This window comes from Uranotaenia lowii, chromosome 2 (genome assembly GCF_029784155.1).
Source record: "Uranotaenia lowii strain MFRU-FL chromosome 2, ASM2978415v1, whole genome shotgun sequence".
Lineage (NCBI taxonomy): Eukaryota > Metazoa > Arthropoda > Insecta > Diptera > Culicidae > Uranotaenia > Uranotaenia lowii.
In genome coordinates this window covers 332,314,870-332,340,111 of record NC_073692.1, presented here as the reverse complement: position 1 = coordinate 332,340,111, position 25,242 = coordinate 332,314,870, and the positions used below count along the sequence as shown (strand labels likewise).

The 25,242-nt window shown below is 40.7% G+C and overlaps 1 protein-coding gene across 2 annotated transcripts in view; it reads right to left on the bottom strand.

Moving 5' to 3' along the window:
- LOC129749817 (serine/threonine-protein kinase Genghis Khan) overlaps window positions 1–25,242 on the bottom strand; it is a 69,370-nt gene that overhangs the window by 5,388 nt on the left and 38,740 nt on the right. For both annotated transcript variants that reach the window (XM_055744907.1, XM_055744908.1), the window contains exons 5-15: window positions 19,820–21,714; window positions 19,443–19,757; window positions 18,679–18,785; window positions 7,321–7,430; window positions 6,886–7,248; window positions 1,576–1,971; window positions 1,423–1,518; window positions 653–1,355; window positions 494–592; window positions 317–427; window positions 71–256 (exon numbers count right to left, since the gene is read on the bottom strand). In XM_055744907.1, coding sequence (XP_055600882.1) covers window positions 71–256; window positions 317–427; window positions 494–592; window positions 653–1,355; window positions 1,423–1,518; window positions 1,576–1,971; window positions 6,886–7,248; window positions 7,321–7,430; window positions 18,679–18,785; window positions 19,443–19,757; window positions 19,820–21,714 — 4,381 coding nt within the window. The remainder of the gene's footprint in view (window positions 1–70; window positions 257–316; window positions 428–493; window positions 593–652; window positions 1,356–1,422; window positions 1,519–1,575; window positions 1,972–6,885; window positions 7,249–7,320; window positions 7,431–18,678; window positions 18,786–19,442; window positions 19,758–19,819; window positions 21,715–25,242) is intronic.

Below are 25,242 nucleotides of genomic sequence, written 5' to 3'. Positions count from 1 at the left end.
AATCTAAACTTTTATGATGGACTCATTTCGAATAAAAAAAATCAAAAACTTAGAATTTAACAAAACTTACTAGTATGCATGTTGGCCAGATAGATGACGTGCGAAGTGTCGTTCATCGTCGTGAGCGAAAGCGTACCATTGTTGGCCAGTGGACGGGATCGTTTCAGCCCGATCGACTGAACCCACTCGGCCGTTTGCGCGTTGAAGATGTCCAGGTGGGTTTCGGAGTAGACTAGCAGATGACCATCACAATAGGCTGAAAGTAAAAATAAATAGATTTTCAAGTGGACTTGAAAGCATGAGTAATGAAACTCACTTATATGGGTTGGAACGGCTGGATACATAATTTCCCGGTCCCGAGATTTTCGACCTTGTAAGTCGACGTAGATGGCAAGTGTTTGGAATACTAGAAGATATTCCCCATGAACTGTAATGGAAAGTATAGAAAAATGATTTTTTATCGATATTCAACTTATACTCTTGAAGTTCTTACCATTCGAACCCTGTCCAGATTGTATTTCAATCACTCGCCATGCATCAACTCCCGAATAAATCAAGAAATTGTTCAGTTGATTTTCCGGATGAACAAGAGCTGAAATAAATAAACCAGTAAGCACATCAATTCTCAACTTTCAAACTAAAAGTTACTCACGCATAGCTTGCGCCTCTCCCTGCAAACAGTACGCCGTAAAACCACTCTGATGACCGACCGCCAAGCGCATATCGGAAAGCACCTGCAAACTCTGCACCGGATAGGCCACCGTAAATTCGCACATTTTGTGGTGCCGATTCCGGTTCCTATTGACAACGTAAACTACAATTTGGGAAGTATTTTGTCGCTTCAAAGCAATCACAATGCAATACACCGGCTGGGGACCTCGCTCGATGATCCCGGTGCACGCAGTAACACAGTTTTTGGATTCCGCCACCTTAATCCACTCGACATCCGCTGCCTCGAGCGCTCGAATCGGTAACAACCTTAGATGTCTCTGCTTCCCACAAAGGATCACCAGCAGCTGCTCTTCGGCAATGTACCACAGCTGGAATACTTTTTTACTTTCCCCTATCCGAGCGATTTCGCTACGGTCCAAATCCAAACAGAACAAACCGTCCTCGGTGCCCAGCAAAATCCGATCGGGATCGATGATTAGTGCACTTAGCGCACTGCGGATCACCGACAGCGAACTATCGAGCACTTCTTTAACTCTGAAAATGGCCGTATTGGGTAGGTTGTTCCGCTTCAAAATACGATGCAGCTCACTGAGTGCCACCACCCACTTGGCCTTCTCGGACTCGGTATCTGCCAGCATCAACGTTTGAAGAGATGGACCACCATCTAGGAGGGATGTGGTTATCTGTGATGTTAATTTAGACATTAATAACCAGTTGAATTAATGTGAGCCCATGGGTTTTTTATCTTACCCTAAAGATACAAGGAACATCTTTCTTTGCCGCATGTATGACATCACTTTCTCGCACCCCCGATACTCCGAACTCGGGATCACGCATATCCAACACCTATAAACACAAATTTATCATGGTTTTCAACAACGATAGTAAATCAAGAGAATCTACCTGAGTAACGTGAACGCTCGGCAGAGCGCTCCGATCCGGCGAGATATCGTACAGGAACAACTTGAAATCACACACCACCACAAACTGGCGAATCCAGCCTCGCTTCACAGCACCCAGCTTCGGAACCTTGACATAACCCTCGTACGCTGTCCCGATGCCCCGGGTCGGATCGATCCCCAGCGGTCGTTTGGTCTGATCCGACGGTACCGGACACTGAGTCGGTACCTTCTGGCAGCAGATCATGTGGCAGGCGAAGCCGCACAGCTCGCACACCACACCCTGCCGGGTTAGACCGACCATCAGCGAGGTGCAGTGGTTGCACTTGGTAGGACTAGAAAACGTGCGCACCAAAAATTGATGCACCTTCTGCTTCGGCATCATCACGCTGTGCATACTCTGGAAAGGGGAAAATTTTAGGAAAAGATTAGTGGGTTTATGAAAGTCAACTAAGCAACACCATCGAGGTGTGGGAGTAAAACAGACTTAAAGATGTTGCCTGGACAAGAGTTTTCAGTAGACACAACATATACGGCTGTGTTCAAGAGGTAGGAAAGCCATCACCAAAATCGAGAAACCCAGCAGACGATACAGCATCTTTCAACTTGACTGCTAGATACTCTAGGCTTGATGAAAGAAAGGATCTAGTCTCTGAAATTTCAACTAACACAGTTGGATTCATTTCTCTACAAAAAAAAAGTTTCGCTGACTGAATGTTCACGGGATGAATAAGCAAACAAGTTTAAAATCCAGATAAAAGAAAAAAAAGCTGACTGAATGTTTGAGTCAAGACCCATCTCTGGGTCGCAGTATAAAAATAGAAAGGATAATTTTCAACAGATTGAAAGTAGACGCCATCCATTTACAAGCGGTGTCAGAATACACGAAACCCGAATACAAAAAGCGGACAGATAATCGACAGTGTGCCATTACGACGATTGACGTCAAGAATGCCTCGAACAACGCGAAGTGGAAATCCGACCTAATGACAATGTCCGCGAAAAGGGTACGCATTTGATTTGCGAATGGAGCTTCATAAAGCCCATCACGAAGCAAAAGATGAAGGATACAATATCCTCCTTTAATTTCCCCAAGGTGGCGAAGGCTGGACGGATACGCTGGCAGGACTTGTTGCGAGAATACTGGACGATTGTCCTGCAAAACATTCATGGTATTCACTGCGAATCCGGTAGACGAGCTGATGCGCAACAAGCAAGCTGGTTAGAATAAGCGGATCCAGCCAATGTGGGATGCTCGAGAAATTCGAGGAATATTGTTCATCAGGTTATGTCGTAAGACGGTGAACATATTAGGTTATTCTGCTTAGAACAAAACATGGCATGGAGCCGCGCCACGACTTGTTCTTCAAGTAGTCCTTCGACATAAGTTACAACGGTTCAAGTAGTAGACATACACATAAGTACGACGACCTACAATAGGTGTAACACACTCACATTGCAAAAGAATCACTAGTTGCATAAGAAACATTATGATTGCTTTCCACAGCAATTTCATCCGAGAACTACATTGCCCCCCCCCCCCCCCCCCCCCCTCCTTCTCACAACTCCCGGGTTTGCCCATCTGCGGCACGTGCCAAGAGTGTTATTACAGGAAGTTGTAACTACATTACAATGCCAGGTGTTGATACTGTTTCATTGAATTGACAAGGTACTAACTACAGTCTTCAAAAATTTTACAAGGGTCACCCGATCCGGTTCGAAGGACCTTTTGTTGTAGCTGGATGACGTTCGCTGCTGTTGGAAGCGCATGTTACGATATCACGGGGCTTCAATCTTTTCATCTCAGCTTCTCAAATGCATGCTCAATAGTTTGCAGCTGTAGGTAAGAGATTTCCAATACGGAACCTCGTAAAACCCTTGAGCAGATTCTTATCCTTACTCTTCGAGTTATAAATTTGCTTTACCAAATTTAATTCCCGAAATTTTAAAGTCTTCCCGATGACAACAACACTTTATCTCGAACAGCCTCATCCACGATCGGATTTTAGACACTTCTGTCTGTCCATTAGAGAACTCAGCGGTAGGAGGAATGGTCACTTGATGGGTACGAGCTTAAGAACCTAAAGGAGTGCGATCATATCATATGTAGCGACCAATTTTTTAAATCTAGCATTGAACCCGTCGCGACGGAGATTGTTTTTCGTAGTATTAGGGATAGTTCCACTGGAACCTTGAATTTCATACTTGATAAGTCCCTTTGATACAACTTCAAGGTCAGACAGAACCCGTGATGTTAAAGTAATTTTCATACTCCATAACACAATTTACTTCGCGAATCGTTAAGTTTCATCTTTCCACATTTGTAGATGAACAAACATGATCTGTGAAATTCCGTTGCAACACATGTTGCTCAGCTCAGCAACACGTGTCCAGCTTCAACAGATTGAGTACCGTATGCCTTAATCTGACTGGGATACTGGTTTCGTCGTAGAGTGGCGTGAGTTCGTGGTTCATCCTTCGCCTCCAAAGTTCGTTCTCGTGTACGACGCCAAAGATGGTTCCTAACACTCCTCGCTCGAATACTCCGAGTGGTCCTCCTCGAGCAATATCCGTGTCTCGTGCCCTCAAAGGACGAGCCTAAAGAGGTTACACTTCGTGCGAGGGCTAAGTCTTTTCGACCGCAGTTGCTTGTGGAATGCATAGTAGGCACGACTTCCACTGATCATCCACATCATCTGAGTTTACCAGTGAGCCGCAGGATCTACCGTAATGTGAAGATATGATTCGTCGTAAACCGTCCCTCCATGAAGCCAGCCTGATGATTCCCGAGAATATGTTTGCTTGTGGACTTCGTTAGGCCGTGGAGTAGGATTCGGGACAACACTTTGTAGGCGGCATTGAGGATAGTGATCGCTCGGTCGTTCTCATAGTCCAATTTGTCGCCCTTCTTGTAAATGGGGCATATTACCCCTCCTTTCGGTAGCTGTTCTATGTCGCAGATCGACCAACTTGTCCGGGCCTATTTTCATAACTTCCGCTGCGGTGCCATCCTTGCCAGCTGACTTGTTGCTATTCAGCTGGTGAATGGCTTCCTTAGCTTCGCTCATCGTTAAGAGCAGCTCCTCTACGTCGTTGGCTACGCCGGCGATGTGCCTTCCCCCACCGTCTTGGTCTCCTGCATGTGCGCCGTTCAGGTGTTCATCGAAATGCTGCTTCCACATTTTGATCAACTCACGATTGTCCGCCAGGATGCCTCCTGAATAGGGATGAATAACACGATAGTGTTAAAAACCCAGACAAATAAACAAACAAAAAGCCAGGATGCCTCCATCTTTGACCCGGAACATTTCGGCTTGCGACATGAAACATTTGCGGAATGCGTTGAGCTTCTGATATGAGGAGTCGAGATCATTAAGGAACAACGATCAACGTGTGTCGTAATTTTGTCGAAATAAGGCAATCTGAAGAATGGAAAGGGCCTACCAAAAACAGAGTTCTACTACAGTATGACCCATTGAAAATGGAGGAAAAATTTTGTCAATCTGTTTTGGGTTTTTTTTGACGATTTTCAGTTGTCAATTGACGTATACAATGGGTAGTACGGAATACGCTATATCATAGATGTACACAAAGGAGATAGCGACCAGTTCGCTTCTCACCCAAAATCTTCCCAAGCAAATTGCGGTGGCTGTAGCATTAGTTTGAGTCGATTTGGAGTCATTTGAATTTATTGTTTATCAATGCTTAAACACATACCCCTGTTAAACAACTAATAACTTTTTTGACTAATAGAATATGAAGTGACGGTCTTCAACAAAGTTGTGCAGCGGAAAATTTCCTTTAGACAATTTATAAATTGGCACAAGCTGGCCCATTCATCAGCTGGCTCGGTTTTACAGAAGAAACAAAAATGATGTTGATTTTTCAGTACAAAATATTCAATTTTCCCATACAAACCTAAAAGTTCAAATTTACTCATGTAAACGTTAATTAAAAATTCTGCTAAAAATCATGGATGAGTTTTGGACCAAGACGACGATATCCCAGGGTTTGAGGAATTCAAAAATGACCCCAAATGCCATTTCGAGACTGTTTATCAAGTGAAACGTTCTCTCCTTGATGGACCATTTCCACGGGAGCCGGGTAGTGGAAGGCCACGGTCTGCACGCGCTGTAAAATTGGTCAAGACGAAAGTAAAGCGGAATCCAGTAAGATCAATCCAGAAGCTGGCTAAGGAAGCCAATATCTCGAATTCTTCCATGTGAATATTGGTTAAAGATGACTATAAATCTATCACCAAAGGCAAAAGTAAAGCAACATTTTATGAAATAACTAATAACGCTTAAAAGCACTGCGACTTGAGCGCTTGAAGCGATTCCTGTCTACGTTGAAGAAGAAGAAGCTGATCGTCGTGTTCTTAGATGAGTAACTTATTTCGATTGAACCGATGTCCAATTCGCATACGGATCCGTATATGTACTTCACCGCTGAAGGCTAAAGATGTTCCAGATAATGTGAAATTTAGGTTCACTTCCAAGTATCCCAATAGAGCCGTGGTTATTGGAGAATGTGCTTCGAATTGATTGAAGACGGCCCCCTGTATTCATAAGAGCTGGAGTAAAAGTTAATACTGAAGTTTATTTACATGGACATTTTAAAGAATCAGGTACCGTGGATTGGGGAAAACTTCAATGAACCCGATGATAACGTTATTTTCTAACAAAATGGAGTCCATGCCCTACTTCGAAACGGGCTTAAACTTGGCTGGAGGAGAGTATGAAGTTAGGGTCGAAGAATCTTTGGCAGTCCGGCTTTAAACCCGTTTAACTATTTGATATAAGCGTATGTTCAAGCAGGCTCCGTGATCCTCCCACCCAAGTGTCGATTCTCTGAAATCTTCCGTCTCTGAGGCTTCAATGTCAGAGGCTTATATTGCGAAGGTATGCTACCGATTCAGATTTAGCCTGCCGAGAGTAGATGAGAACGAAAATGTACACATCGAGTGATTGTTTCTTAATATGTTTATCTACATGTTTGAATGAAGCTTGAAAGCTTCTTAACACCGTAGAAAGTGCTTTTAAACCTTGATGATAGATTTTTTCACTTATGAGTCATACTGTAGATCCACCAGTTATCAAGGGGTTCATGGAGTGACCACGTATTTGTTTTGATTGAATTTGAGCAATGAGACTGGAAATACGGTACAGCTCAAGGGAAGACCTCTCTTTAAAAAAAAGGAAATGAAGGTACTGTACTGTCTTTTGAGGTCGTATGTAAACTTGGAGGATGTCTAGATATTGGCGAAGATCGATTATTACTGATAAAAAGTTTAAAAAAAGTTTGGGCTACTCACCAGCGAATGATCACTCAGGTTGCTCTTCGAGCTGGACAGCGAGTGACCTCGATTGTCCTCGACATCGCCCTCTTCACTCTCCATCGAGTAGTTGGAGTGATGCATCTGGTGCTGTACCTGCTGCTGGTTGCTGTAGGTGTGCGACGGATCAAGCTGCTGCTGTTGCCTTTGGTGTTGCTGCTGCTGCTGTTGGGCCAACAGTTGTTGCCGTTCCTGCTGCTGTTGCTGGATTTGCTGCTGCTGCAACTGCTGGTGCAGCGATGTTAAACTCTGGTTGTGCTGGTTCATTGTAGGGGTATTGTTGGTGAGGTTGTTCGACGATGAACTGGTCGACGTCACGTGTTGACTGTTCTGTTGGGACGGCTAAAACGAGTCGAAGGACAAGATTAGCTTGGATTTGGTTGGAAAGTGGTATGGTTAAAGAATGAATTTTACCATATTCACTGCTAGCGTTGAATTGGTGTGCGTCGTAGAGCTGGAACCTCCTCCAGATTCCTTGAGGAAATGGTCCAAGTAGGACATCTGCGAAGATGGTCGCTCCAGGACTGATTTGTCCGCATGGTTCGTTATACCAATGATCACCAATTACGGTGACGATTTTTTTTGTGTTGGTTTAGTGCGCATTCATCGGTTATCGATTATCAAACAATGTGGCGGTGTTAATCAACGACAAAGGATGAAGCATGATTTTCGTTTTAAGTTGTTTAGAGTCGTTCGATTCCCCATGTTGCAAATTGTTTTGTTGTTGTTTAAAGATGGCGCAAGATGGGTAGTAGTTGTTTATTCCAATTATGAGCAGCCCACGCAACGATGGCAAAGGTTTTTTTTGTTTTGGGGGATTGATTAGCAACAGCGTCATTATGCGCACACACATTAACGCGTTTGGTTGATTTCGATTGATTTTCGTGGTTAAATGTGTGCGTGTTTTGTGTGATTCCGATTTGGATACCACATGTTGCATGTGTTCGTTTTGCAAATGTTCAGTTTGGATTTATGGGATGTTCCGAACGATTTAGCACACAACGTCCATGATTATAGGTCAGGCGACGATTGAGAGCGCAGATTATTTGGCGTATTTGGTCAATTATGTGTAATGTTGCGTAATTTTTTTTTTGTAAACGAAGGCAAGGGGAAAAACGGAAAGAAAGAAAACGTATTTGTTAGCGGAATGTGTATGGGTTTTGCTATAAACAAAAGGAACTACTATATGATCAGCATGGAACTGATTGTTAACCTAAGAATTTTAACGATGAAATGCCAGTGTTGATTTTTTATTCTATTGTTTATCAAAAACTAATTCCTAAGCTAAATTTGATGAATCAAATACACAGGTTATTGTTTCGGATAGTTTGCAATAGTTTTGTTTCTACAATTCATAACAAGTTATTGTGTCAGTTGGTTAAATCTGCTTGAAAGCAATTATTAAGCTTCAGATGAACTTTCAATGTCAAATAAATAAAACAGTTCTGTTTTACAATTGTTATATTTTTGTTTTAAATTCTTTGATATTTTAACAGTAACATTTTAAAGCTGAAGAGTTCAACGTTTCTATCAGCTATATAGTACGGCACAGCGTTGTTATCTAGCTATTTTCAGTTTCAGGCTTCGAGTCAAAAATAAAAACAATGAATACTACTACTCCAGGGGCATATAGCTGAAACTTCGATCTAATCACAACAATTTTGATTACCTTATTGCTACCGCTAGAAAAAAAAATTCCATTCCACTGTGTGATTTGTTTTTGTTTTGCTTTTTTCAGCACTTTTTGGATTAGTTTCCAGATTTATTGGCACCTGGTGACTAAGCTACTGATTGAAATCTTTTAAGTGATATGTTTTCGTCTTACTTTCACAACTCTTTTCCTTACAATCTAACTAGAACAGATCTAAATTTAAAACCACAACTTCGTGTTTATTGACTTAGTAGTTTTTTTACTGTTTGGTATTATGAGTTTTTTTCTAGATTATTTACGCTGCCGCCCTGAATGCCCTGCACAATTTTACTCTTCCCATGTTTTATAATACACAAAACCTACTTTTTTCTTTTTTTTTGTTTCGATTATAGTCGTTTTACCATTTTTATGGCATTCGCGACTTACTTCTTTCTTTAATTTTCAAATAAGATTGATTTAATCTTTTAAAATGTGAATTTAGTAAAATAACTGCATAATTTGTTCAATGAAGCAAAATCAAGTGTTATTGCATAAACTCTCGTGAAATCGTGTTTACAGTACATCAACGTTGCGGGATCATTTCATGCTGAATCAAAGAATCTAGCAAGAGTGATGGAGATTTGAAAACACATTTCCTTGATTCCTTGATAAAGCTTGAATAACAGCCGAAACGTCGGGTTGGGCTATAAAATTATTTTTATCTAATTTCACCGGCAGTCCAGAAAAACTGACGAACCCTTTCAATCAAAATATCTTTTCGAAAAAAGGAATAATTATTTCAACACACCATTTGAAGTTCGATGTCAACCAGTCAACCAAGCTAAGCTAACAATATCTTTGAAGATTCCAGCAAACATGCTGTTCCGAGCGATCATTCTACGAACGTATGAAATTCTAGAAAACAGTATTTACCTACCAAAGTGAAGGCAATATACATACATGATTTCTTTCTAAGGCAATGAAAACTGCACCAATTTGGCGTTTTCCGACACCTTATTATTATCTATCGGAAGAATGCCATTGAGCGCAAGACTTTGCTCTCATAGCCTTAAAATCGTTGCCAGCCATCTGGATGCACTGCTGGTTGCAGAGAGAACATGACGATGATTTTCTCACTTGAAACCCGCGCGGGAGAAAAATCATTTCAAAATTTACAAACATGGCGGTCTTTCTATCTTGTCCGATTTAAACTGACCTCAAACGACATTTTATAAGATCTTTTCAACGACCTAAGTTATCATTTCTGATACGATTTCATGTTTGCTGGGTTTAGACCGAAAGTCTTACAACTAAGATACAACGATGGTGATGGTTCTAGATTCTAGACCGAAACTTTGTCAGGTTGTTTCTTTGTTGTTTTGGGTCTTCTAGGCATTAGTCAAGCCTAAACATAAAGCTATATAAGCCGAATCTCAATACGCAAAAACAAGTTTTTTTTATAAGGTTGAAGTCTCTGAAATCCAATTTTTTTTATCGAAGTTTCCTGAATACGAAGGTATCTATAGATCGTGACGTGATTGTTAAGATCTTCAGGTCGTAAGTTTCTAAGGCTTCCAAGAGGCTCTAAAAGTTTCCAGAAAGTTATAAGGTATTCTGGAGGCCATAAGATCTTCAGGAGATGGTAAGTTCTAAAGAACGCTGGACAGACTCCAGGAGACCGTAACTTTTCTATAGGCTGTGAGGTCAACGTAGGGACTTGGAGTCTTAAAAAGTTCAATGCTTTAGGAATTTATACGGTCTTCAGGGTATTGTATGATATTTAGAAGGTTTTAGAAGACTATTAGCTTTTTGGGATATTGTAGGACCTTGTTTGGGGAATATGGTCTCTAGTAAATCGTAAATTTTAAGAAACAATAAGGTGTTTAAAAAATTGTATAGCCTACAGGGGGCCACAAGGGATTTAGGACGTTGTGAAGTCTTCAAGAGACCGTAAGGCGTCTCGAAGCTGTAAATTATTTAGGAGATCGTAAGAAGGCTGTGATGTTTCCAAGAAGTCGTAACGTTTTCCGTAGGCCATTAGTTCTTCAGAAGGCTGTAATATTTACAGAAGGTTGTTAAAACTTCAAGAAGTTATAGGGTTTTCTGTAGGTCTCCATGAGGCCGTAAGACTGTTAGGCTGCTAGGTCTTCAGGATGTTGTGTGATCTCCAAGAAGCTTCAAACTCTTAGGAGGTTAAGCGGTAATTAATCAGAACTCTGTAAGGTCTTAAGAAGGTCATAAGTTCTTCAAGAGACCGTATAAGTGTTAATAAGGTCTTCAGACAATCGAAGACCTTTAATAGGCCTTACGGAGATTGTCAAGGGGTCGTTAGATCTCTAGAAAGCCTCAAGATATTAAGAAGGATTCAAAATTGTAGGCCTTTTCGTGAATGCCGTGAGATTTTTAGGAGGTTATAAGGCCTTCAGGAGATTTCAAGACCTGCAGGAAGTCTCAGCGTTTGTGAATAAAGGGTCACAATGATAAGCTGAAAATTTGAAAAGCTTTAAATTATGTTTTTTAGCAAGATTAAAATTCACCGAGGGTTTATACAATAACATCAGTTTAGTTTAGAAATCCATTTTTGTCTGTAGACGACCAATACAATAATCAGTAACCCCTAAATACGAAATAGTATCCTTTCAACATCATTCACTGTAATCTACGAAACAAATTTTGTTCATTTATTCCGTCTTCTGCTTCCAATTTCACTAGACTATGACTTACAATTCGCAATACCTTGCTAACCCAACCTTCCCTGCCTTAAAGTTTATTGTTGTTTCGTTTCTTCTTTTTTCTTCGTTTCTTATAGCTACCCTTCCGGCGACTTCGATCGAAAGCTAAATGATCCCCGTTGGTGTCGTTTTCTAGCAGCTCTTCATCCCGAAAGACTAGATTACCCTCGGATTTGGCCCGGGAAATCGGGACCGGATGTTGGATCGTCCCAAGCGGTTGTTTCGAGCTATTGTTATCGTTGTAGTTCTTTGGTGTTTTGGGCGGTGTTAGCACTTCGTAGCTGGTGGCGTATTTCAGTGTCGTCTTCGGGTTTATCGTCGCTCGACCGTGAAAGGTCGTCTGCGTTAACGGCGGCCCAAGGAAGTATGTCGGTGGTGGCGTAAGGCAATCGAATGAGACCGATGGCGTCAGTGTTCGCGGATTGAATTTTGCCTCACTACCAGCGGGAGGTAACCTATAGATAAGGGCACGGCGATCTAGTGCAGCAATGCATGCAGGATCGAAAGCAGTTGTGCTATTGGCAGCAGCAGCGGTTGTAGCGGTGATTTTAGGTGTTTTGCTGCTCGAGGGCTCCCGGGGTGTTGGTGGCGGTGTAGTGCAATCAAAATTGTTTATTTTTCTGATATTTCTACTACAACATTGTTTGAGTTTATGATTGTTACAAAGATCTGCAAGAAGAACAATCGGGTAGAACAAAAAGGGTTCAGGTTGAGGTGTTTTTTTCTGGTTTTATTTTCTGAGATCAGAGTGAGAGACTATAAACTGCCACGCCAAATACTTGATGGTCGGTGTTATTATTGGTGGATAGCAGCAGTGTTGCGCTAGACTAGCTAGACGGCTCGGTGTTTGATGAATTGCGCACTACTGATTATTTTGTGATAGTTTTTTTTATTATTATTATTCAGCGTTGGGTTGGTTGATGTACAAGCGATGCGTATGGAGGGTGATCTTTTTCGGTTGTTTTTTTTTTTTTTTGGGTTAAAGTTAAAGCCATCGGAAGATGTTTTCGATTGTTAGAGATAATAAACAACAGAAGATAACAAGTAAAAAAGCGAGTTTTGTGTTTAAATTATTGAGCAATTTTCAATAAGCATTTGACCTCCAAAAGTGGAAGTGTTTTTTCCATAAATGCTGTTTTATAGGCATAGATTATATTGAATTTAATTTCTATGTTGGGAAGTGAGACCTGAGTTTACAAACTCAAAACAATAAAAAAAAAAAAGAAATGTTGAACCGGAAAATTTGTGAAAAAATTCATAAGAATGAAATTTCTTCTTGAAGCCGTAAGGGCTCAACGTTACTGTACGGTTTCTAGGAGGTCATGAGATTTTGAAAGTCGTAAGGTCTTCGAAAGGCCTCAAATTCTTCGAGTCAATGCTTCAGATGGTCTTAAGGTCTTCTGAATATTGTAAGATATTTAGGATATCGTAAGGTTCAAATCGACTGTCTGGTTAAATCTTGGGAATATCTGTAAAACCGTTAGTTTCAGAAGCTTTCAGGATACTGTAAGGTCTTCAAGAAGCTGTAAGTTTTCCAGGAAGCCATGAAGTATTCATTTGGCCGTGAGGACTTAAGAAAGCGTAAATGTACGATTTTTCACAAGGCCAGAGATCTCTAGAAGGAGGCCATAAGGTCTTCTAACAGCTAATAGGTTTTCAAGGAAGTCTAGGAAGTCTTCAGTATGCCGTGGGATTTTTTGTTCGTATGATCTTCAAACGGCTTTAAGGTCTTTGAGAAGTTTTAAAATCTTCAGGAGGCTGAAAAGGTTTTGAAAAGTCAATGCATATAAAGATTGTAAAGTCTTTAATATTATCGAAAAATATTTAGAAGGCCATAAGGTTTTGAAAGATCGTTAGGTACCTTAGGGATGCCTTAGCAATGCCTTTAAGGTCTACAGGAAGCTCAGATGTTTGATGCTTTTAATTTTTTTAGGATTGAACAATTCGATGTTTAATCCACCTTAACAATCGCTATTTTTTCTTTTGAATTTACGATTGTTGTTGAAGCTTTCATATTATAGATCAACATCACTGTCCATGAGGGGTTATTGTTTACTCACTCTTGCCAATAAAGAAGGGGCAGCAAAAATAAAAAGAAAAATAAAAACAAAACGAATTAAAAAAAAGACACAAAAAAGAACAAATCATAAAGCTTACTTACGAAGAAAAATTATCACAACATAGAAACAAAACTAGTAAAGCTGGGAAGCGCGCGTCAAAGCAAATAATGCTAGCTTAAAACAAATTTATAAACATTTTAAAAACAAAAAGTTGAACTTAACAGTACAAAAAAGTAAGAACTCAAATAAAAAGACACTCAAAAGACGCAACACAATCAAAGATATCGAGAAAAAAAGGAAAACATTACGTGTAGGATTTGATTAGATAGATCAAGATCCCCCAGACACACGATGTAACACCAACCCAAACAGAAAGATTTCGTGTCATCGCTCGATTACGTTGTCTTGGTTCTTGTTGTTGTTGTTGCTGTTTCAGATTTTTATCGGATTTATCGTTTTGTCGAAGTGGATGCCGATCAATATCCTTCTGAGGGTTGTTTGCCGATGATGAGCCGAGGCTAGTTGTAGTAGTAGTAGTGGAAGAAGTAGTAGAATAACTGCCGCCATTGTTAGTACAATAGCTCGCAGTAGCAACACTAGCAATGCTGGTACTGGTAGTAGATGGTATGGTAGTGCAGTTAATGATGTTGTTGCTGTCAGTAGAATTATTGTTGTTGCTGCTGCTGGCTGCACTGTGAATGTGGATCGGAACGAACAGTTCCGGTGGTGCAGATGAGGTGGTAATGACGGCCGTGCAGACACTAGGACTAGAGATAACCTTTGGCGTTTGGGTAACCGTAGGGTGCGGCGATTGATGAGTATTCTGTTCACCAATCGACGATGAGTCGTCTGACGGCAGCTTCGACACTGCTATCCGTATTTGGTTTACGCTTTCATCGGTTCGCGTGGCTGGCAGCACTGATTCGAGAAGACGCCTGTCGAACTGGTCCACTTCGACGCGATCTGGTTGAGTCAGATCCACTTTCTCACTTTTGCAGGGCGCAGTGGATTCTTCCGAAAATGCTATCACTTTCATAGGATCCAGCTGTTGTCCATAATCCGTGGCCGTCAAATGGCAAACGGAATCCGGTTTATTCGAAAACTCTTGTTCCGACATTTCTTTCATGTATTTGTTGAGAACTTCACGCTCAAACTCAGTTAACCCTGCATCTTCGTCTGGAGCTTCAACAGCAATCGTCTCTCGATTCAAGAATTCGTTCAACATATGTTTAACCACATGCTCGTCCTGCTCGTCTGCCAAAGCAGCCTCTTTCAAAGCTCGTTCTCTAGAATCTTCCATATCTAAAATAATGAGCGGTTTTTCGTCGATCTGCCTCCCACACAGTTCCGCCTTGCTGAAACTATTCTCAATCGCAACCGTTGAACACGATGGCTCACTAGTGCTGACCGTGGCCGAATACATCGTCTTGATGCCTTCAGCTGCTACAGGCGTTGTCAAAGGGCAATAAGATACAAACACAACGAAACACCATGACAGTCAAAGAATGAGACAATGAGATAACAGGTTGAGAAAAACAACAAAATGATTTTCAAACTTTTGCTTTTGCAACTCCAATGAATTATGAGATATCACACATGAAATCACACGGGAATATGGCTGTGGTTCCAAGTCGCTTTCGGGTTGATTGGTTGTTTTTCTCCAGAGGAAAACGGATAGAACAGGGTGACATCACACCCATTCCCATCCGTTTCTCATCTACATGAACCTTTCACCACGCACACAGGTAATGGCACAGCGCTGCAGTTAAGTACTGATTTAACGGTGGCGTAGCGTTGCTTACTAATTATTGTTATTGCTATTATTATTAAACTATTAAACGGGTAGTTTCGAGGGTATTATTTCAGTCTGAAGCTGATCTATTCTATACATACAATTTATGATACAAACTAGATAGCAGGATGCTCAAATTCGTTCTAGGATCGATTGTTCGCGTTTGGATGTAGAGATACGATGAAATTATAAATTGGATATGGTATTCAAGATGCTCTGTTCAGCTTTACAAAATACTTGAGAAAAGTGTAGGCAAAGCTGGTGCCAAAGGTCTCAAACAGGGAACAAATACTATCACTGGTAAAAAAATCACATTTTTTTTGGACTGCCTTATATTCGGATCCTATTGATTGATATGATCCAATAAATATGAACATCATCCATTTTAGTAGAAGTTGGAAAGAAACTTGGTCCGTGCCCTATGACGTATGTGGGTCTTGGGTAAAATGTTCTGAACGGCTCTGAAGGCTTACGCAAGATGCAAACCTATGCAGAAAATATTCAGCACCCAATGGATAGAAAAAAATCCAATTATGAGTGAAAAACATTAAGCGTGTATCAGAGGAACTGTCATCGATCATTTCCACGTGGCATTGGAAGAAAAAAGGAACCGCCGAGTGAAAGACCACGTGTGAAAGGTGCGCGAGTGAAACGTCCGGTGTGACGAGTTTCGCTTCATCCGAATCGGGATAAAGTTCTGGTAGGTGAAAAAGCTATCACACTAGCCGCCATAGGAAGACGAAACGACGACCAAGGGACAGAAAGTCCAGGCATTTTCTCAAGTGGCAAGGGAGGGCAAAGGATCTGCTTCAATCATCATCTGCACGACATTACTTTTCCGGTACGAGTTCTCCAGGTAGCTTCATCGGAGCATGTCTGGCCATGGTTTGTTCATCGTTTTGCATTGGTTCCACGAATCTGGTGATCTCGACAGAAGTCCGAGAGGTGATCGCCTTCACGGCGCGAAATCAACGACGGTTCCACAACAATAGCAGGAGCGACGGAGTCGGGCACTACGTGTGTGGCAAAGCACTACCCGGATGAGGCGCTATCAATACGACAGACGCTTCTAAATCAAGTGCTGAGACCGACAGCACTAGCTACGCGCAAGCGAGACGCGACAAGGTTGCATGTGGCAAAGCAGTACCCGGAAGAGGCGCTATCAGCACGACAAGCGCTTCAGGATCGAGTGCTACGACCGGTGGCACTAGCTACGCGCAAGCGAGTCGCGACAAGGTTGCGGGTTCCAAAGCAGTGTCCGGAAGAGAGGCTAACAGCACGACAGGCGCTTTAGGATCGAGTGCTTCGACCGGCAGCACTAGCTATGCGCAAGCGAGACGCGACAAGGTTGTGTGTGTGGCAAAGCAGTACCCGGAAGAGGCGCTATCAGCACGACACGAGCTTTAAGATGAAGTGCTACGACCGGCAGCACCAGCTACTCTCAGGTGAGACGCGACGAGGTGCAAAGGGACGGAGCGGTGTTCAAAAGAAGCGCTATCAGAATCAGGACGCACTTCAGGATCGAGCGCTAAGACCGACAGCACCGGCTACGTTTTGGCGAGACGCGACATAGTCGCGTGGGGCGAGGTAGTGTCAGGAAGAGGCGCTATCGGAATCGAGCGCTGCGCTCGGCGATATCAGTTGCGCTCCGGCGAGGCGACGCCTTCGTCTCCTACGGGAAAACAGCACCGCTTATTATGAGTGACATAGTCAGTGGCGGAGCTGGGTACGGAAACTTCAGTTCGTCGGCATTCGTAGAAACAGCAGCTAATACAGTGCTAGCAGCTGCAAATGGTCGTCGGCAGCGTCAACGGAAGATTCAACCGGCCCTATAAACATGAGGCGACATTGTAAAATTCACAGAAGGGCCCGGGTGATGACCCCAACGAAGTGTTAATAAGAGGGTCAGTAATCTAAGGTCCTGCCGTTTTCGACAAGTACATCAAGCTGAACATAAGGTGATCGATGAAAGGCCAGAGAAGTTGGTCCAAGCTCTTTCCAGTGGCGTTCAGAGGAAGACCTAGTGCCACGCTCCACAAGTATCGAGTTGAGCTATCTAAGTGTGGCAGAGGAGGCCATAGTTCATAGAAAACCCAGAAGAATGAAGCGGATTCGTAGATATCGGCAAGAAAAGTAAGTCGACAGGTAGATAGAGAAAAGACGTCGATAGTATCCAAGCAACCAATCAAAGCAGCTGGATAATTTCCGAGAGAAGAACAATGCGATAATCCTAAAAACCGACAAAAGGTCGTTAAATTCATGAGCAAATGTTGTGATAAGAAAAGCTCCCAAGGTGAACGATTTTGGCAAAAGCGTCCAGACCATGTCGGTGACATAATCTTCGAATCGGAATGCAATCTGAAAAATGAAATAATTGTCATAATTTACGCTTTAAGAAAAATCGTATTAAAAAAAAATCGGCAGAAGGGGACCAAAGTTATTGATGAAAAACTTGATTTTCATGTCGCCCCGAACAAATTGAATCTATTATTTAATAAATTTTCTGAAACATTTTATCGAAACAGATTTGTTAGAAAATTTGATTTTTTTCTGGAATAAAATTATTTTTTTTTCTGTTGGTTTCTTTTACACTTTCAATTGCTTTTTCTAAAGTCTGTGAGTTGAAGTGATGTCGTAGTTTTCAACTAAAAAAAAACAAAGTTCTCAATTGGTTCACAAATGTTTACTCTCAGAGTTAATTGAAAAAAATCTGTGCTAGAAACCATTTCGAATGTAAAGTTCAATTATAATCCATGTCGAAAACTTTGCTCCGGCTGCATTGACAGCATATTTTGGACCGACAACAGCACCAGGACCAAAACACAAATCTCACCCGACCCGACATTGACAAAACAAATAGCAAATATCCTAGAGAGGAGAAGAAAAGAGCCCAACATACACGGTACAGCACAATTCACAGGAGACACGAACACGAAATGATGGCAGAGACGTGCTTACGAGAAACATCACGTGGACAAGTGTGGAGAAAGCCTCAGGTTGTGCTGACGATTTTCTTCCTGGTACAAACAGGTAAACATTGCTTCAACAAATCTGCTTTTAAGCAGAAAAAAAATTTGGCACCGAGCACCTTAAAAAAAACTTTCAAGCATCCGTAAATTTAAGGCACATTTGATTTGATGCTTGGTCTCCATCTGTAAGAATACTTTCTTCTTCATCAATCTCTACATCCAAGTTTTCCGAAACAATCGAATTATCTTATAAACTCAATAAATCCATCAAAGAGTGAGCATCGCCGATAACAGAAAATATTCCTGCTCCTACAAAAGACAATCACGAACGGATAAAAACACGGCACGTTAAGGGCACAAACAACACACGTATTCTATGTAGTTGTTGTGTTGATTGATGTTCGTTGGCTGTTTTAGTGTTGCTGTCGTCATTTTTGATTTGATTCGTTTTTGTTTTTGGTATTTTATTTGATTTGAATTTAAGAGGCTTAGAGGCGAAATGGCATTGAAGGTCGAGTATGAAAAAAAAACTGGTACGAACGCAAATGATCAAAGAAAACGGGAAACCAAGCGGCACTACAATACTCACATCCTTCGTTCGATTCCAGCCGCTGTTGAAGATCCTTGATTTGGTTGTCCTTGCGTTTCAGCTCTACCCCAATCGATTCGCACACCTGGCGCGTCTCTCTGAGGTCCCTAGAAAGAAGACAAAATTAGATTAAAATCATGCGTATTGCGTTAAAAAAATAGCGAGATACATCCTTCAAAAACTAAATCAGAAAGGGAAATCTGAAATCTGGATCTGATATCTGAATCTGAAATCTGAATCTGAAATATGAATCTGAAATCTGAATCTGAAATCTGAATCTGAAATCTGAATCTGAAATCTGAATCTGAAATCTGAATCTGAAATCTGAATCTGAAATATGAATCTGAAATCTGAAATCTGAATCTGAAATCTGAATCTGTAATCTGAATCTGTAATCTGAATCTGAAATCTGAATCTGAAATCTGAATCTGAAAGCTGAAATCTGAATCTGAAATCTGATTCTGAAATCTGAATCTGAAATCTGAATCTGTAATCTAAATCTGAAATCTGAATTCGAAATCTGAATCTGAAATCTGAATTTAAATCTGAAATCTGAAACTGAAATTTGAAATTCGAATCTGAAATCAGAAATCTGAATCTGAATCTGGAATCTGAAACTGAAAGCTGGAATCTGAAACTGAAAGCTGAAATCTGAATCTGAAAACTGAATCTAAAAATAAAAAAAAATAAAAAAAAAATTATTTAAATTAAAAAAAAAGATCAAAAGAACCCCAGATCTGCATTCTTAAATCCGATCCACTCACTTCTGAGCCGCCACTAGGTCGGTTCGGGTTCGCGTTAGCTCTTCCGAAATCAGTGCCTTGGCCTGGATCTCGTTCTGCAGCGAACTCTGCAGATTGAGCAGTTCCATCTTGTCCAGCTTCTGGGACCGCCGGTTGCGCCAGTTCTTATCGTTGGCGTTGTGGTTCAATGAGCCCGAATGCTTCAGGAAGTCCAGCTCCTCGGTCATCTTGGTTGCCAGTGCCTGCAGGTAGCCACGGGCGTCCTTCTCGTCCGACACCCACTGGATGATCTCCGAAATCTGCCGCTCCCACTGACTGAATGCTTGGCGTTTATTTCTGCAAATAAGAAAACAATCATTAGAAATGAATTTAATTTGAGTTACAATGAGCAAATTCACCTCAGTTCTTCATAATCGCTTTCCATTTGCAGTCGTTCGTTCTGCAGACGTCGGTTTTGTTCGCTAATAATTTCCAGATCGGAGATCAGTTTGCGGTTGTCATCCAGTAGGATCTTCTTCTCTCGTTCGTGGCGTTTCCGCAGCTCCAGGATGGTTTCTTCGGAATCGGTGAGCGATTCGAGACGGCTGGAGTCCAGTTTATCCCGGGCCTGTTGAAGCTCGATTTGCAACATTTCCCGGTGGTTTTCTGCTTCGGTGAGTTGCTCTCGTAGCGCAGATATTTCCGTGTTGTACCGAGACTGTTGGAGGTTAATCTTTTCGCTATATTCTACTTCTAGCCGATCGATTTCCAGTCGGATCGAGTCGGATGATGAGATTCCTAGAGATGATGAAGAGCCAAGTTCTGAAGAACTTCTACTCCGCACTTCGGATTGCAGCTGCCGGCAGTAATCCTCGGATCGTTCTCGGAGCTGTCGTTCCCGAGTTATTTCCGACAGCAGATCTTGCAAACGGGCTTCCAACTCTCTTCGCGTTTTGTCGGTTTTCCTTAGTTCGCTCCTCAGTGTGTCGACCTTTTGCATGGCAACTTCAACCTCCTCCTCCTTATCGCGTACCTGCCGGGATAGTTTCTGTTTCTGTTGCCTCAAATCAGAAAGTTTGTCGGTAACCTCGGTGTACTCGGCCATCGCTAGCTTCCGCTGACCGAGCGCATCTTTCAGTTCCTTATCTTGTATTTTCAGTCTTTCAAGTGCATCCACGTGTTCCTTCTGCATGTCCTCCTTCTCCTGGCGCATCTGGCGGATCAATTTTTCGTACTCTTTAACCTTAGCATCTAACTGGCCATCAACTGCATCTCCGGTAGAAGCATTGCCACTGGCTCGGACGGCGAATTCCTGTCGCTCGAAACTTTTAATTTGACTCTCTAGTTCACAATTCCGCTTGGTCAGGATGTTGATCTCGTCCTGCAGCTTCCGGGTACTGTCCGGACTAAGGCGTTTCTCCTCCGAGCCGTGCTTCTGACTACTTTCCAGCTTTAGTGGAGCGAGTGGCTGCTGTAATTGACTATAATTTAAATTGCTAATGGCACGTGACAGTTTCCCCACATCCGAGAGGCTGCTGTCCTTGGTAAAGGTAAAACCAACGAAAGGCAGATGGTGCCCTGAGAAGGCCGGATTCGTCGTCGGAGGCACCGCGTCGGACAACTTGATATCCGTATCGTCTACGTCAAAATTCGACGTATCAGTTGGACTAGAAACCTCAGGTATGTACGGCGCCTGGCCGTTACGTATCGTATCCCAATCGATGCCCTCAAACCACGGGTGTGATTTGAAATCTTCGATCCCATTCTGCCCCAGTCGGTACTCCGGCGAACAAATCAATCGTTTGATTAAATCCTTAGCATTCTCACTGACTTGGAACTCTTCGTCGTCGTTGGGAAAATCGAAACAATTTTTATGGTTCATAATTTTACCATACGTTTCGACCAAACTTTCCGCATAAAACGGGGTCTCCCCGAACAACATTTCGTACATGCACACTCCCAAGGACCACCAGTCACATTCGGGACCGTACTTGCCCTGACCGTCTTCCATGGCCCTCAAAATCTCCGGGGAAATGTAGTCCGGAGTTCCGACCGCTACGTTAGATTGCACTGTGCCCTGGGGGCCCAACTTTAAACAGGATCCGAAATCGGCCAGTCGTATGTGCCCACTTACATCTAGCACGATGTTGTCCGGCTTTATATCCCTATGAACGTATTTCAGCTCGTGAATACTGTTGATGGCCAGGACCATTTCGGCTATGTAGAACCTGGCCATATCTTCCGGAAGACGATCCTCGAACTTGCTTAACAGGGTCAACAGATCGCCACCGCAGTAGTAATCCATCACCAGATACTGTGGATTTTTAAAGCATATTGTTACTATTTGAACCGGTTGCAAATTTGCAGGCATCGACACAGTCTCATGATCGAAAGCAATTGATATATCGGTGACTTGTTCAAATATGCACTTCACTTGCATTTATCCCATCATCATTGAGATCGGTTAGACACGAAAGCCACCAAGAATGGTAAAGTGTCATGTCACTTGAAAGAAAAACGCCTTTTTCTGGCAATTTTAGCAATTATTATGTTCTTCAACAGGCATAAGTGCAACAAGATTGTCAAAAACGTAATATTGGTGTTTCTTCATTTTCCGAATTTTTGTTTACTAGTTTTGAATTCAAAATCTTTGATATCAGGCCGGCGGAAGCATTCTAATTATCAGAAGACTACGGATGAGCACAGGTATTACTGTGTATAGTGGAAAAGTTGTTTTTTTTTTACTTCTGTCGAAGATAAAGTTATATGATATATCGGCAAAAAAGCGAGTTTAGTTGGCTCCCAAATAGGTAATGGAAAAATTATTACCATTTTCATGTCAAATTGGTACATTTCCTCTTGAATATTAACGATATGAATTTCCCCATTTTGGCAAGCGATTTAAGATTAAAAAACTTCTGATTTCTTGACAAAAACTATATTTGTAGTACTGTTATTTGACTCAAAAAATTTCTGCAGATTTATGTGATACTAAATTTAATCGGAAAATCAAACCAAACATGGACAAATTGATTCATTTTACTGAAAACTTGAAGATTCACATTATGATTGTCATAAATTTCATCAATCAGTGTTAAAATCCTACCTCAGGAGTATTTAAACTAAATTTGGAATTATTCAAAATTTATACACATTTTAAAGACTCCAGAATGTATACTGTAACCTAATTTTTTTGGTAAAATTTCCCTGAATATCTGCATAATTATAGAATGAACATTTTTAGAACATTATGTTATTAAGCATCGCTCAGCTTTTTTATCCCCTCGGGAACTTAGAATTGATTTTTTTTGCTTCTTGTGGAAATTCCGAAAGTTGTGATTGACGACGATGCCGAATGCTTGTCCACGTAGAAGGGGGTAGGGGTTTGGATAATGTCCACGTGAACACACTTCAAAAATATTACTCAAATTTAATTCAATGAAGATATTTTGATTGCAAATTTGGCAAGTTGACATTTCAATAAAATAATTCAAACAATGTCCGCTCAAGTTTGCTCAAAATAATTTTTGTTCATTTCTTTCAAGCAAACTGAAGTTTTCTTTTCATTTTTTTTTAATAAAATTATCTGATTTTTCGTGTTTTTGCTTTATAGACGCTCAACGTTTTCAAAAGTTATGAATAAGAATTTATTTTATTTGTTTATCTTTTGATTTTTCTAAACCAAGAGAAGAAGAAGACTCGTAGTCCGTCTATAAAAAGTGTTTGGTGAATTTTGATAATATTTTCATTCAGTAAAGGAATCTCATTTGTTACTGAAATTAATCATTTAAATTTAAGTAACTTTAAAAAAATGTATTTAAACTATAAAATTAGACGGGGACAGTGGAAACATGCATTACAAAGGAGTAAGCTTACGAAGGAATTTAACGAAATTTCTCAAGACAATCGTCAATCGTTTCGAGTCGTTAGATACAAAGTCGAATCGATGTGTATTTAGTTTGAAAAGCATTGGTCTTTGAAGAATGCTAAACATTATGAATCATGGATGTTACACTTATACAGCCTTTATAAAGCTAAGTTAAACAACTCAGCTTTATCACATGATGAAAGAACCTTCGGATGCTAAAATATTTCCCTAAAATGCAATTTATAGAACACATGCTATTTAACCCTCATCCGCATTAGAGTGTCATTTTGACACTATTTCAAGTTTGAGTGCTTGTAACTTTTTTCAGAAGCTTCAAAAAACAAAAATTTCTTCGGGGACCCTAAATGAATTCAAAAGTTCTTTAATTTTGCATCTTTACTTTATTTATGGACGAACCCTGGAAGCCTGGACAAAAAAACTCCCTTTTCCGACTTAGAGTGTCATTTTGACACTCCAAAAGTAAAATCCATTTAAGTCGTTTGAATTATTATGAACTACATATAAAACTTATATCAATAGAAACCTTGTAATGTCAGTAAAATATGTTTAGAACATTATATATAGCTAAAGCTTCTAGTTTTCTCGTAATTCAGCATGAAAGAAAAAAAATCCGAAAAAACATGCCTCAGGAAAATTGCTGTAGTTCATATGATACACGTCCAAAAAAATATTTTCCTGATACATATGAAAGCTGAAGTTAATGTCTACATCATGGAACAAAGAAATATTTTTTTAAATTTTTTTAATGAAATGGTCACAAAAAGTTCAAAAAAGTGGTCTGAAAAACCTACTTTTTATTCGATTGCTAGTAAATACTGTTTGAGCGATGGTAGAGTTTTTTAAAAAATATTACTACAAAGTTTATTAAAATTCTAACATTTCGCTGTCTTTAGATTTTCCATGCAACAAAAATTGAATTTACTGGAATTTTTCAAAGTTGACTACTTTTCACGATTTTTTCACTAATAGAAATTTTATCTGTTTTTGTGGTCCACCGTCAGGTTGTACCCGGATTTTCAGTGCTTTCTCGCCGTTTGAAGCAATCAAAACTATATCCATTGAAAAGGGAATTTAATCTACATTCTAGTGAGGTGCAACAATTTACGCTGTGAGATTTCACAAAAATATGAAAATTATAAACGTAAAATCATTCCTGAATTTCTAGAACTACAAGCAGCGCGTCCAGCAAAACGTGTTTGTTTGCTCTCCGAGTAGGTACGGTGGGTGGTGATTTGGTCGGAGAGCGAAGCCGACAGACGAAATAATGATGCGTGTCGTGACAAGCAAACGTGAACTCCTGTCAATAGAAAATTTCCAACCAAGAATCGCACGACACGCATCATTATTTCGTCTGTCGGATTCGCTCTCTGCCCGAATCACCACCCACCGTACCTACTCGGAGAGCAAACAAACACGTTTTGCTGGACGCGCTGCTTGTAGTTCTAGAAATTCAGGAATGATTTTACGTTTATAATTTTCATATTTTTGTGAAATCTCACAGCGTAAATTGTTGCACCTCACTAGAATGTAGATTAAATTCCCTTTTCAATGGATATAGTTTTGATTGCTTCAAACGGCGAGAAAGCACTGAAAATCCGGGTACAACCTGACGGTGGACCACAAAAACAGATAAAATTTCAATTAGTGAAAAAATCGCGAAAAGTAGTCAACTTTGAAAAATTCCAGTAAATTCAATTTTTGTTGCATCGAAAATTTAAAGACAGCGAAATGTTAGAATTTTAATAAAGTTTGTAGTTATATTTTTTTAAAAAACTCTACCATCGCTCAAACAGTATTTACTAGCAATCGAATGAAAAGTAAGTTTTTCAGACCACTTTTTTGAACTTTTTGTGACCATTTCATTAAAAAAAATTAAAAAAATATTTCTTTGTTCCATGATGTAGACATTAACTTCAGCTTTCATATGTATCAGGCAAATATTTTTTTGGACGT